At 39.4% G+C, this 13,975-nt stretch overlaps 1 protein-coding gene across 2 annotated transcripts in view; it reads right to left on the reverse strand.

Moving 5' to 3' along the window:
- phf2 (PHD finger protein 2) overlaps positions 1-13,975 on the reverse strand; it is a 105,005-nt gene that overhangs the window by 22,737 nt on the left and 68,293 nt on the right. For both annotated transcript variants that reach the window (XM_079683305.1, XM_079683304.1), the window contains exons 8-13: positions 9,919-10,006; positions 9,512-9,618; positions 6,747-6,838; positions 6,571-6,660; positions 3,158-3,520; positions 2,836-2,952 (exon numbers count right to left, since the gene is read on the reverse strand). In XM_079683305.1, the coding sequence (XP_079539431.1) occupies positions 2,836-2,952; positions 3,158-3,520; positions 6,571-6,660; positions 6,747-6,838; positions 9,512-9,618; positions 9,919-10,006 (857 nt within the window). The remainder of the gene's footprint in view (positions 1-2,835; positions 2,953-3,157; positions 3,521-6,570; positions 6,661-6,746; positions 6,839-9,511; positions 9,619-9,918; positions 10,007-13,975) is intronic.

The raw sequence follows: 13,975 nt of genomic DNA on the forward strand, positions 1-13,975 counted from the left end.
ACTCACTGCTTCACTCAAGGCTGGTGAGAGATTCTTCGAAATGGTGAATCCAACAAAAATGGTTGCAAGATGTATATTGGCAAACCAATTTATTTAGATTGTGTCCCGTATCTTGGCAAACCAATTGATTTATATTTTGAGACAAATACATAGGAAACATCAGCATCTATAAGATGGGAAGCTTTTAAAGCATGTATTAGAAGCCACATTATTAACTACACAAGCTCTAAATCCCATAAAGCTGGTCATAAAGTGACTGTTGAAATCAAAAATCAAAACCCTGGAGAGTGAGGCCTTTCAGAAACCCTGCCCTAAAGTACAACAAGAACTGCTAGTACTGAGGTCCCAGTATAATGAATGATCAGCTTCATTAGTAGTCATTCAGTCTACTAAGACTCAAACAAACATTTTAAGATCAAGGAGAGAAGCCAGGAAAGATATTAGCGTGGCACATTAAACAATTACAAATTGTCTTATTACGTCAATACGAACAATAAGGGAGATAATATAGTAGATCCTATAGAAATAAATGAGGCTTTTAAAAATGTCTATGAAAATCTATACGACTGAAATAAATTCAGATCTGACAAGTCAAAATAACTTATTAGACACTCTCAATATACCTAGTATCCCAGCAGAACTCAGACCTAGTCTGGAAGATGAAATCTCCTTAGAAGAGATCTCTAATGCAATTGATTACATGGAATCTGGGAAAGCTGCAGGGCCAGATAGCCTACCTATAGATATCTACAAAAAGTTTAAATATAAAATACAAACTCCCCTCTTAAATATGTTGTTAGAATCTTTAAAAAATGAAATCCTTCCACCATCACTGAGAGAAGCCTTCATTACATTGTTGCCAAAACCAGGGAAACCCTGCAATAGATGCGAAAATATAAGACCAATAAGCCAGGTGAATTCTAATTACGATCCTATGATGGAATCAATTACAAACACAATAGATAGATGGAAGCAAATGCCGATCTTTTTAATTGGGAGAATGAATATATAAAAAGTAAACATACTCCTCGAGTTGCTGTATCTACTTTATTCCAAAACATCCTCCTGCCTCCTCCTCCAAACCTATTTTTAAAGTTAAGGAAATGATTTTTGAATTGTCTGTGGAACGACAAACGAGCCTGCCTGGGCTTGGCCCTCCCCTATGATAGCCTGTCCTAACCCTCTCTGGTACTACTGGGCAACTCAGTTTAGGACTATTATGTTTTATTTTACAAACGACAACCCCCCTACCTGGAGTCCCAATGTTTAGAGTTACCTCTTCCCATGTATTTGTACTCAACTAGTGTGAAGAAACTTTTAAAAACAAACTAACCCTATTACTAGGAACATGATTAGAGTCTGGCATGAAGCGGGGAAGTACTTGGGCGAACCTTTCTCTCTCACGTTTTAGTCCACTTTAGGGAAATGATGACATTACTCCATGCAGAGCTGATAGTGGGTTTAAGATTTGGTCAGATAAGGGGGTACAGAGAATTCAGGATCTATATAGGCTCGATGATGAAAAACTGATGTTGTTTGAGGAGCTTGCAATCAAGCACAACATTTCACGGAAGCATTTTTTCAAATGTTTACAAATTAGAAGCTATATTGGAGCAAACCAAAAACAATTACTAACTATACCTCCATACTCACCACTAGAGAAAATAATGTTAAGGGACTGTAGGGTAAAAACTTAATTTCTACACTTGCTTATATCTGGCTCCCCTGAGTCCTCTGAAGCTAAACTTAGAAATTGGAGGTAGGATTTGTGGGAAGGTGCCTTTAAGAAAGCTCAATCACAAACAGCGAATACCCATCTTAAGCTATTACAATATAACCGGCTGATGCAATGTCTGTACATATATTACTCCAGAAAAGCTAAATAAATGTAATGGTAATATCCCGGACTTATGTTTTAAATGTGGACAATCTAAGGGAACTTTCTTTCATTGTGTTAGGGAGTGTACCAAGATAAAAACGTTTTGGGAAGAGGTCAAATGTATGATAGAAGATATTTGATCAATGCAGTCAATGCATGATAGCACTTTAATGGAAACGTTTTAACAGTCCAAGTATTAGAAAATGGCAAAAAAAACTGTCTGCATGTGTCTCATTAGAGAAAATAACCAATTAAATTAAAGGAAAACAAGAACTATTAAAAAAAGTATGGGGCCTTTTCCTTAACTATCTGGAACATGCAGATCTAGAGAGTACTCTGGGTCAGCAAACTGGAGATGATTGATGTCTCTCTGCTTGCAGGAAGGATCGAAGCCTTTCAGATCTGCCTACACAAGGACCGATACAGGAAAACATTCCTGCCCACTGCAATAACACTTTATAACAAATCACCTCTGGCTGGCAGAGAACTCTCTGCTCCAGCTTCTCTTGATTACTGGACTTAAACTCCCACTGTACATTTTTACATTCATTCCAAATTTGTATTTCCACTTTTATATTTTCCACATGTATATATATTGTTTATTTTTTGTTTTATATTCTTAAACTTTACATTTTTTTAATATTATTTTATTTCTATTTCTGAAATATTTTGGACTGTTTATTTCTTGTGTCTTGATTTCTCTTATGTACATTGCCTTGTGTTTTTTATGCTGCTGCAACGCAAACATATCTATCTATCTACATGTACATGTTTGTATATTTCCTTAGTTAGCCTATCCACGTGTTTGTGAAGTAAATTTTATTTATGTGACTTGTAATGTACTTTTTTTTGTTGTGTCTTGTGGATGTTTGTGTACTGTCTTCTATATTGTCTATATATGCTAAAAAATTAAAGAAAGTGTTTATAAAAAAAAAATCACCAATTTATCAGCTTACCTTATACTTCCATTTTGCTTCAGTCTTGTTTTTATTCTGCTCTCTGAATTCAAACTTTTCTGCGTTGTTCTGCTTTGATATTTCCTTCTCTGATATACTCAGGATGTTTTTAACAGCCTGAAGGGAGACACAATTATCAAAAGTGAAAAGTAACTGTGGGTTCTTTCTCTTTTCTTTATGTTTGGAAGCAAAATAAAGATCTTTATAAAGCGTTCTGCTTAATGGAATACAAAATGGCCTAAGTGAAGTCACAACTAAGGATACAAATAATCATTCCACAAAATAAGAACAATATCATGAACAGTTACATTACCACACTCACCTTCGTCTTTTTCGGCTGGTCCATTTTGCTCAAGATGTCTTTGGCATGGGACTCAAGAGCTGCAAAGCTGGAGGGTTTGGGAGGCGGCGACAACTCTTGCAATTTCTTCGCTTTCTTTTTTCCTCCTTCCTTGACCTTGGGCACCTTTGGAGGCTTGGGGGCCTTAGGCATCTTGGGGGGTTTGGGAGGCTTCGGAGGCTTGGGGGGTTTGAAAGCTTTCTTTCTGGCCTTCTCTCTGCTGGGCGAGGGGACATGGGCCGGTGAGACGGGCTCTTCAGGCTCTTCAGGATCCGAGTGTGTGGATGGGGGTTCCTCCACTGGAACCTTGATGCTGGGCTCACTCTTAATAGCTTTTGTTGCATTCTAAAAGGAAACACAGGGAACGTAAAGGGTATACATTTTCATCTGCAGTTAAATCCCTCTTGAGACTATTTAAGTTCCCCTGAACTAGTGCTGAAATTATACATCAATTAATTTATTTTAAGATCACAAATAAATGGGTGAAAGAGAGAAAAATCAATGCAGTGTAAAAATAGATAGATTAAACCATATTTGATTGTGTTTGAGACCTTTATTCAGTTTTTATTGTGCTGATGGTTTGGGTGTTTTACTGGTGTGTAGAACCTCGGCCCTGTGAGCCAATAGGAAGAGAGTAGAGGAGCTAACATTTTCATTAACTTTAAATAAGGTTTGTGTGACAGCAATATTATTTGCAGAAGTAAAAGGCTAACATGGTTGAGTTTTGGTACAGAGTCGGTTTTGTGAGCCTGCGACATGAGCTGTCTTTATATTAGAACAGGGGTGTCAAACTCAAGGCCCCTTTTTATGTGGCCCGGAAGAGTTTGCAAAGAATATAATATTCAATACAATCGGTGTAATTGTTGAATGTATGCTTTCAATGATTTTCCCTAGACGTGTGCTTTCAAACATAGTTACTACCAGAACTGATAATAATCAAATTTAAAGGTCCCATGTCATGGCCATTTCTACTGATCATATTTCCATTGTTGAGGTCTACTAAAATAGATTTATATTGTGCAATTTTCCAAAATCACATTGGTTTCTCATACGGCATCTCTTTATAGTATGTGTATTCACTCTCTGGCTGTTTCTCAATCGCGCCAAGCCAATATTTCAAGGATACTACGTCATCGAGTGCCGCCGAAGGACTGTTCCAATCTCCAGCATACTTGGAATTCCACCGAGGCCACGTCCTTGGTTTGGGGGTAATGTCGAGGCTGCACATGGGTATACTTCGCGTCCTTCAAATCCCCACAATGCTTTGCGCACGGACCAATTTCAAAAACCCTTGTGGAGAATGGCTGAACCGACGCAGCACAGCACACATTTAAATGTAAGTATGTAGTGGCGTAGAACATGTGTTGGTAAATATGTTACTTTGTTACATTTGTTATCACCAAAAATGTGTTCCGTGAAAGTAAAGCAAGTTCATAATTAGATAGACATCGTGAGGTATTTATTTTCGGTACAGTTTATGTTGAAACCGTTAGAGAGAGTGGCACACTTGTTAGCCTGTTCCATTCTTCTTTGTTTTCCGAAGCCGTGGCTTGGAAGTAGGGCTGAACGATTAATCGATTTTAAATCAAAATCGCGATTTGAAATGATGCGATTATCAAATCGCAAAGCCTGCGATTTCTTTTCAATTTTTTTTTTCTTCTTGTGTGTCAGTCATCCACACCAATCAGAAGTGCTGTGCTCCACATGTACCAGCCATTGTTAACCAATCAGAAGTGGCCCATGATAGAAGGTGATAGACAGATTGTGACAGATTTTTAAAGTGCCTGCCCTTTCCAAATGGCTTCCAATGGAGCTTTCCTAGATGGTTTGGTGAAATAAACCATCTGAGTCAGGTTAGTAATGCTCCATCACATGTGTTACATCTCTTACAGGGTGAATCTTAAACTGAAGCTTGACTTTAAAGCAACCCAACGGAAGTTTCATGTAAGTTTAGTTCTTTCACTTGTAGCTCGGGCTGCGGGGGTGCTAGAGACTGGAGCATGTTGATACGACCTTCCTAGCTGGAGTTATGGCCGCATTTTACAATAAACTTACGTTGGGTCGCTTAAAAACAAATATCGCAATTCGAATCGCAATCGCGATATTTGTCAGAAAAATCGCAATTAGATTTTGTCCCAAAATCGTGCAGCCCTACTTGGAAGTATACTTGCTTCGTTTCTGAAGGAAGTGACTTGGAAGTATGCGACTACCAAGCCAGTATCCTCGCGATTGAGAAACGGCCTCTGTCCTAAACGGCTTGTTGGAGCTCCTGCCCCCCCCTCCATATGATCCCAGTGGCCGTCTGCGAGACAACAAGACACAGCGAAACCCAGCCCGAACACAGATACACACCCGCAGCCTGACTGGGAGTCTGTGTGTGTGCTCACACACCGACTCACAGCCTCGCCGCGTCCCGCCGTCTCAGGGAGGAGAAATCGGCGGATCTGCAGCTGAGAAAAGATTGAGTGTGTGTGTGTGAGGAAGTCAGCGGATTGGTCGATTTGGACCAATCCACGGACTTAACATAACGGCTCCACGGATTGGTCCATTTGGACATGGACACGTCACTGTACCCAGGAAGAAAAAGAGACATCTCCAACGAGGCGTTCTGGGGCAGCATAGACAGGTCTTTTCTGTGTTTGAGTTGTACTCGCTACAGGGTGTACTTTGAGGGTTTGTGACTCTGCAGACCGTTTACATGCATAAAAACCTTCAGAACATACAAGGGGACGGGTAATAACCGGAAAAGCATGAAATGGGACCTTTAATATATAGTATATATTAATATATTAAGTCTTGAAGTTACAACCGGCCCTTTGGGTGCAACCATAATGTGGACTGCAATGAAATTGAGTTTGACGCCCCTGTATTAGACCATGACTATAAAACCATGTGTTACACATTATACCTTAAGATACCAGGTGGTCTTGATCATGTTTAACGACATAGTTCACGATGTGGTTGATTGACACGTTTTGTTTATGTTTATTTTGTCAGTGGCCAGTGAGTGCACATAACCTTTAAATAATGAATATTATGGATTTTATAGGCTACTTATAAGAAAACGATTTTTATTATAACTCTTTCCGCAAAGCATTATTATATATTATTATTATTATTATTATATAGATACAGTCTATGGTCAACAGATTGAGCAGATGAGAGAATATTTTCCCGCTGCAGTGACAGCTTAGGGCAATATATAACACTGCAACTGAATACGAACAACGCGATTTAAAAAGGTCAGTGTTTGTGTGTTTGCCTGGGACAGACACTTCTCTGTTATGAGTGTACACAGTAGATTTATTTTAGCGGTTGAGATATCTTTGGACTGGCTCTCAGATCGCACATCCCAACAATGGCTTCTTCTCGATGTCAAAAATGAAATATGATACCTCTGAGAGTCGGATCTCTTTTGCAAGATCTTTGATGAGCTGTGATGGTTTCATGTTCTCTGGAAGCTCATCTTCGTGTCCTAATAGGGCCTGTTGGGAGGAGAACAAAGCGTTTATACTTTCCACCACAGCATGGATGGTCAGAGACACATATAGTGATGTGCGTATGTCCATACCTGTTTCTTAGTCCAAGCTCTGAAGGCTCCGTTAATGATTTTGGCACCATGTATTAGGTATGGGGCTGGTTGCTTATTTGCTTTATGTAAACCTGCAGAAAAAGAAATGCAAACGTTATCATTGGGAAAACTTTGCAATTTTCACTGCACGCTAATGCAGTCTTGCATGTTTCATGTAAATCTTCCTAAAATGCCCAAACAACACATTGATGATGTCTCTCACTCCACATTCAGAGTGATGTATTGCAATATAAGAGGACTGGGCATATTAAAGAGAGCTTGTGTGTTCTTGCATTAAGAAGCTGCAGTGCAGCCTACTGGACGCCTTGTCCAACATGTGGCCTCTTTTTCCAATAAAGTTTTAAAAAGACCAGATAACAAGAATGTTTAACGGCCAATAATACTTTTTTAGACATGAACAGATTACATAAACAACATGTATGATCTTTTCTCAAGAATTGTAATTAAGATATGTATGGAGTAGAAGTAGGCACTGTCAGGGCTCTCTGCAGATACTGATATCTGTGGGAGGCTCTCTCACAGACTTGATAGGTCCTTTCAGTCACGAACACCCCTCCTCATCAACGTCCTCATCACATACATGACTATTTTAGTGGTTGTTTTTCGTTTGTTTAATGTTGTGTTAACTATTTTGGTTAGTATTTTTGAAAATACTCACCAGTTAAACTACAGCCCTGATTTAAAATAATCCTTTTGTAGAATTCCTCTTTAAATTCAGTTTTATGGCAAAACAGCATTGTCTTAATCAAGTCCCTCTCACTCCATTCAAAAACCAGTGTGGACTGGGAGAGGTGCCAGTCAGACTGGAGCCTCTTTGCTCTGGCACCTCTCTAATGTCTGCACCTACACCTGTATTGCAATGCATGTGTGTATTTTTACTGTGTGTGTATTCCAAAAAATATATAAACAGAGTGGAAAACTGAATTTCCCCTAGAGGGATCAATAAAGGTTCATCTTAATGATTTATAGCACCAGCAGCCTTTTTCCAGCACTGCAAAAGCTGATCTTCAGTTTTAAAGAATATTGTTATATGGTGCGTTACACGTTGTGTGCACCACACACAAAACCAGTCTGGCTTTACCACTTACACATCCACAGAGCAGAGAGGAAACATAAGCCAGAGGGCAGTGATGGAGGGGATTGGGCCAAACATGTTGCAGTGAGGTAATTCATGTTAGAGCATTGTGCTCTCAGTGTTTCCCCTATATACAAATAGTGGCGGCGCAGCGCCGCTGCTGAAATATGAGCGCCGCTGCTTTTTTTTCTTCTTAAAATAATAATAAGTGGCGAACCTTTTTCATTTTTGATTGTTTGTTATGTGGATTTGTAGTATTTGTGTTACTGGCATAGGCGACACAGGCGGTCACCTAGGGCGCCAGATCTGGGGGGCGCTGCGCTGGCAGCTCTGGGAAGGAAAAAACATTTTTGACCGTTGGCGCTCATCCAAATGTTCGGCCTTGATGTAACAACATTTATAATTAAGTAAATGTAACACCCTTTTCACCCCGGTTACACGTTTAATTTTCCCTGTACGGTGGGCGCTGTAAGTGATGAAAGTGGGGGATGTTGGCTTATCAGGCACCCGCAGCTCACAGCCAAAGTGCGAGCGTGGTAGCGAGAGAGCGAGCAAGGGAGAGGGCGCACCGGTACCGGCGCTGTTGTTATTAGAATCTGGTGCTAGCTGCGCTAACGGATATAAGATGTAGATGTTTCCACAACCAGGGTGGAGGAGAGCTCTCCTGTCAGACTGAGAGGATCAGTGAGGTTAAGGACTCTCTGAGTATTTAGATAGTTAATTTTAGTCTAAGTTATCTCAGTGGGTCTCAAACATTTTGACCACAAATTATGTAAACACATATTTCCAAGGCACTCCTTTATAATTATTAGGATAAATAAAAACAGTTTTGAAATCATTCCAATGTATACTATAGGACAGTTAACCAAAAATATCGTTTAAAGTTAGAGAGATACAAAAATATGCATAAATAAATAAATGTTAACTGGGTAAAATAAGATATGAATGAACAACAAAAATAAAATAAGCTACATTTATTTGTTATTGGCTATGGTAGGTTATTGGTTATGTTCACATACTTATTCGATTATTAAAATGTAAACCGATCTTTTTCATATGGGCGTTTTAGAGTTGTTTCCCCTAGATCAGGTCTCTAGTAATTGTGTGCTCAAAGTGCACCAGATTGAAGCATTTTACTGTAAAATGTTCAAAAACATCTTCCCGGGGGTGCATTCCCCCGGACCCCCCTAGAGGATGTGACGTCCACCCCCCAATTCAAACATGTTCATACAATACTGAATACATTTGAAGCCATTTTGACGTCTATTACCTATGTCAATAAGTTTCTGTTTTTGCAGTGCATTTGTCTTTTGTAGAGATTTTTCATTTATTCTTTACACATAAAATCTCGCCTAAAATCTCACCTAGGGCAGCAAATTGTCTAGAACCGGCCCTGGTACTAGGCCTTAAGAGCCTTTTTTGTGCTGACACATAGAAACAAATTGGCGGGGCGCACTTCCCACACACAAAAAAATTCCACGCGCTCCGCGTTTACATTATGCTGTGCCCACGTTCCTTAGCACCGCTGCTATGACTCCATCCTAGGGGAAAAACTGGCTCTTCATCTGTGCAGCAGACATGCTCACACACTTATCTCTGAGAGTGAGAGAGTACATTCAAATATTAAAAATGAGATCTAGTAGTACATCCAACTGTGTTGATAGGTTACCCTTGAATCGCTCGAGGAGATGTCGTCCGACATACCAGCACGCCGTCTCGAAGTTGGGGAAGGGGGTGAGGGTTTTGACCTTTAGCCGCTTCTCGATTTCATACGCTCTGAGCAGAATAAAAAAATATTTTTCCGCTCAACATGAACATGCATTATCAACAATCTTATTGCAACAAATAATTTAAATTCATAATCAGATTGGTGGAATTTGGAGCTAAAAACAAGTCCTTAATGAGTCGACACTAGAAAAGCTCAGCCAAGGACAAATCTGAAATGTCATCAAGTCACACCGATCCCCCAAATTAGGACATGATTGTCTGCGGGAGGCATGGCGACAGCAATTAGAATAAAGAATACATATAAACCTGACGATGACAAGGCAGCGTAAAGGATGAGAGAGTCCTCACCTCATCTGCATCTCCACACTCAGGTTGTGGACGAAGTGTCCCGAGAACGCCAGGCAGTCCACCGGGGTCAGGATGGCATTGATCCAACCTGAGGACACAATCACAGTTCAAACACAGCAAGAAAACTGTAGGGATATTTATTGTGTCTGTTGAAAGGTAGAACACATTATTATTGCATTAAAGGTTCCCTGTTATACTGTTTCTCATCAATATATTATAGGTCTCAGATACAAACATGTCTCATAAGTGTTTGTTTGAAACACCAAACAGATCATTGCAGCATTACCCATAATCCCCTCTGTTTCAGCCCTGTTTCCAAAGTGCTGATTCTCTGCCTGTTACCCCCGATTGGGGGTCGCGAGATGATTACAAAATAAAAAATTAAAAATTAAAAAAAATTTTTTTATTTAAAAACAATTGATAATTTTTTTTTAATAATTATTAATAATAACGTTTGCATAGACATTTTCAGGGGCGGACTAGCCATCTGTATAATTTCCCCGCAACGAGGCTCCCCCTTTGACAATCCACTAGCGCAGTGTAACTGAAATTAATTCACTATATAGCAACCCCCCCCCCCACCCCACAGTTATTTTGGGGGTCGCGGGCTGAAAAGCCAACATTTGATCAGCTCATTCAGACAGGTTTTTATAGAAATGGATCAAAAAGAGAGAGAATCTTTGTTCCTGAAACTTTCAGAGTCTCTTTAAACAGAGGGGACACATGTTGATGTAGAAGAGACATGAAGAAGAGGGGACACATGTTGATGTAGAAGAGACATGAAGAAGAGGGGACACATGTTGATGTAGAAGAGACATGAAGAAGAGGGGACACATGTTGATGTAGAAGAGACATGAAGGAGAGGGGAGACATGTTGATGTAGAAGAGACATGATGTAGGCGTTGATTCAACGTTTCCTTCCGATTCCCTCAACATCTCACTCTGAACCGGATCCTCACTATTGCGCAGAGGGGGGAGTAAGTCCTACATGTGCAAGTCATGAGCAAGTCTCAAGCCTTGACCTACAAGTATCAAGCAAGTCCCAGGTCACTGTGGTGAGAGTCAAGCAAGTCAAGTCAAGTCATTGCTCAGGCCAAGCAAGTCAAGTCATACGAAATTCTGATGAATAAATTCAGTTTCCGCATTTAAATCAGTTAAAAGACAGTGGTTATGAAAATGGATTCAACCCACACTATGATCTTCATTACATACACAGTTAATGATTTGAAATCTAATTTAGACCGATGACAATCATATTAGATTCATATTAACCCATATTAGCTCATATTAGCTAGGACTCAAAAAGTCTGTTCAAAAAGGCAGAATTCCAGGTAAGAAAATCATATATGGCATTTGCCATTACACATATTTAATTTAAATTTCTGTTAACACTAGAACCGCCAACAGCATCAGCACCTACATAGATATCATTTTCAAACCATTTAATTTGTTCCTCTTCATAATTTCCTTATAAACTAAGCAGGACGATTTAAAACTCACTTAATTGGGTTAATTTAGAAATGGCTTCAGTTTATCATAACAGATCAAAAAGTTCAGATTCATTTTACAATAAATCAAGGAATGATGCACTTCTACAAACAAAAACAACATAATTAAAACATTTAAACAAACTACTAAAAGTAGATGAACTACATTATTCAAAAGTTTCCAGTAACTTCCGATAATAACACAGGGGAAATAAACGAGGCATCTCTTTTCCTCTCTCTCTCCTGACAGCCTGTCAGTATCAGGGTTAGTCAAAATGAATCTCTTGGCGGTTCTAGTGTTCATTTACCCCGTTTTGTCTTCTCTTTGCTTAATCGATTTGAAACCAAGTCTAACGTAGCTTAAACTTAACGTTAGCTTTCTAGCTAACACAACACAGTCACGTAGCCTACCTTTCTCTGTGTTTTTTTTTTGTATTGACGAATGAAGTTGGATGTTGTGGTGGTCCTGTCACTGATCTTTATGCTGCAGACCCTGCATACCACTGTTCTCTTCTTATTAGCGTCATCGACAAAATAATCCTTGATTCCAAATTTAACTATTTTTGGAGTAAAGCTAGCCGCTGCCATGTTAACTGACACTCCTGCCGTCTAGTGGGTTGCCAGGTTTGTGCGCATGGCGTTATAATCACGTTTTTAAAAAAAAAACTAAACGTAATACCCCACTACAAAAACAAACGAAAATAAATTTAAACAGTCAAGTCCTTTCAAGTCATCTGTCTCAAGCTTAAGTCAAGTCTCAAGTCATGAATACCAAGTCAAAGTCAAGCAGGCCCGGCTCCAGGATGAAATGACTGAGGGGGCTGTTAAAAAATCAGAGGGGGTGATTTTTTTTCACAACAACGAAAAATACTGGCAATGTAATGAATTGACACACCAAGCTTTTTTCCTTCTCACTGCTCTTCTCACTGCTCTACAATCTTTAATAATAGATAGTAGATATTTGATAGATAGATACCTGCACTTTGGTTAACAGACTAACATTGATTTCCTCAATTTATAAATGGACAGGCTCTGTAATTATACCATAACATTTTCTCCTCTATCCCTTAACTCGTCTTCCTATACAGATTTACTTACTTACTATCCACTCTAGTCAGGTCAGGATTAAAGAAACATTAATCTGGTTGATTTTTTTTTTTCAGGAGTGAATGTTCAAATCAAGGCCTAAAACCTGGCATCTCATAAGAAAGTGACTAATATATAAACCAAATGTAATATTGGATCAAATACTACACCAAATGGACAGACACAGATTAAAAATAAAAATAAAGTCCCCTGGTTTGTCTAACTGCCATGAGAAAAATCAAATCAATGTTCCAAAAATCCGTCACTAGATGTCGCTCATTGTACCAATACGGTTTATATAATACATAACACATTATTATTCTAGTAAAAGGGCTCGCTTTGGGGCATTATGATCCATACAGGCAGCCCTAAATAATAACAAGTAACCATCATGTGTGGTGCTATCTTTAGTTGTCTGTCTTATTTTTTGTAGATGTCAAACAACATGGATTTGAAGTCAATATACGAAAGTAAATCAAGAAATGAAGTAAACAAGCTGATCTTCAAGTTCCTCAAAAACACTGGTCTGAGGACAAGGATTTAATATAAACATTTAACAAATCAACAGTAGGTGGCGATATATGCTCCAAGTGGAAGCGATTCGCCATTAAAGACAAAAGAAGAAGAAGAAGAAGAAGAAGAAGTAGTAGAAGAAGAAATACGCTAACGCTACAAACAGGCACAACACTGTTACTCTGTTTTTACTGACATTTAACATTTGATTTCACCTTGCTCTATTTTTTTTAACACACGTTCAAAAACGGGAACATTTTCGGGACTTTCAAACGGGTACCAGCCACCGAAAACGGGGACTCTGCCCGGAAAACGGGGACGTTTTGGTCACCCATCCGACTGTGTTTACAGCTAAGCACACAGGCTAACATTAAGACTACAAGCTCACTTGGGGTTGAGGCTTTTTTACACTTTGCTTGACTGCCTGCCTACATATCTTATCCAAACATAGTAACGTGTGTTGGGGGGAAATAATCATTTAAAGTTATTTAATAATTGTGACATGTATTGTACTTTTTGATGGATGAATGATGCTCAAAGTGAGGCGGCAAAGAATACAACTGAGGGGGCAATGCCCCCTTTTGCCCCCTCGTGGCGCTGGGCCCGAAGTCAAGTCAAGTCTTTTATCAATGTTAGTCAAGCAAGTCTCAAGTCAAAAAATATGCGACTCGAGTCTGACTCGAGTCAAGTCATGTGACTCGAGTCCCCACCTCTGCTATTGCGGTAAGCGTGTTGTCACTTCCGGGCTATCCTGTGTGCTTGCTCTGCTGCTGATAGCTTATATTATCTTAAATGACATCGATCGTTTTTACAATTCTTGATCACGGCAGCTACCTGACGTTATAATCACACGTTACTACAGCTTAAGCACTCACAACTCTCCTTCTCTTAGCGACTGTAACTCCACAGTTGCTTACACTTCTTTTGGTTTTGCTAACGGTAGCTACTTTAGCTTGATAGCTAACCATGGC

The sequence above is a fragment of the Notothenia rossii genome, assembly GCF_949606895.1.
Source record: "Notothenia rossii genome assembly, chromosome: 5".
In the NCBI taxonomy this organism is placed as follows: domain Eukaryota; kingdom Metazoa; phylum Chordata; class Actinopteri; order Perciformes; family Nototheniidae; genus Notothenia; species Notothenia rossii.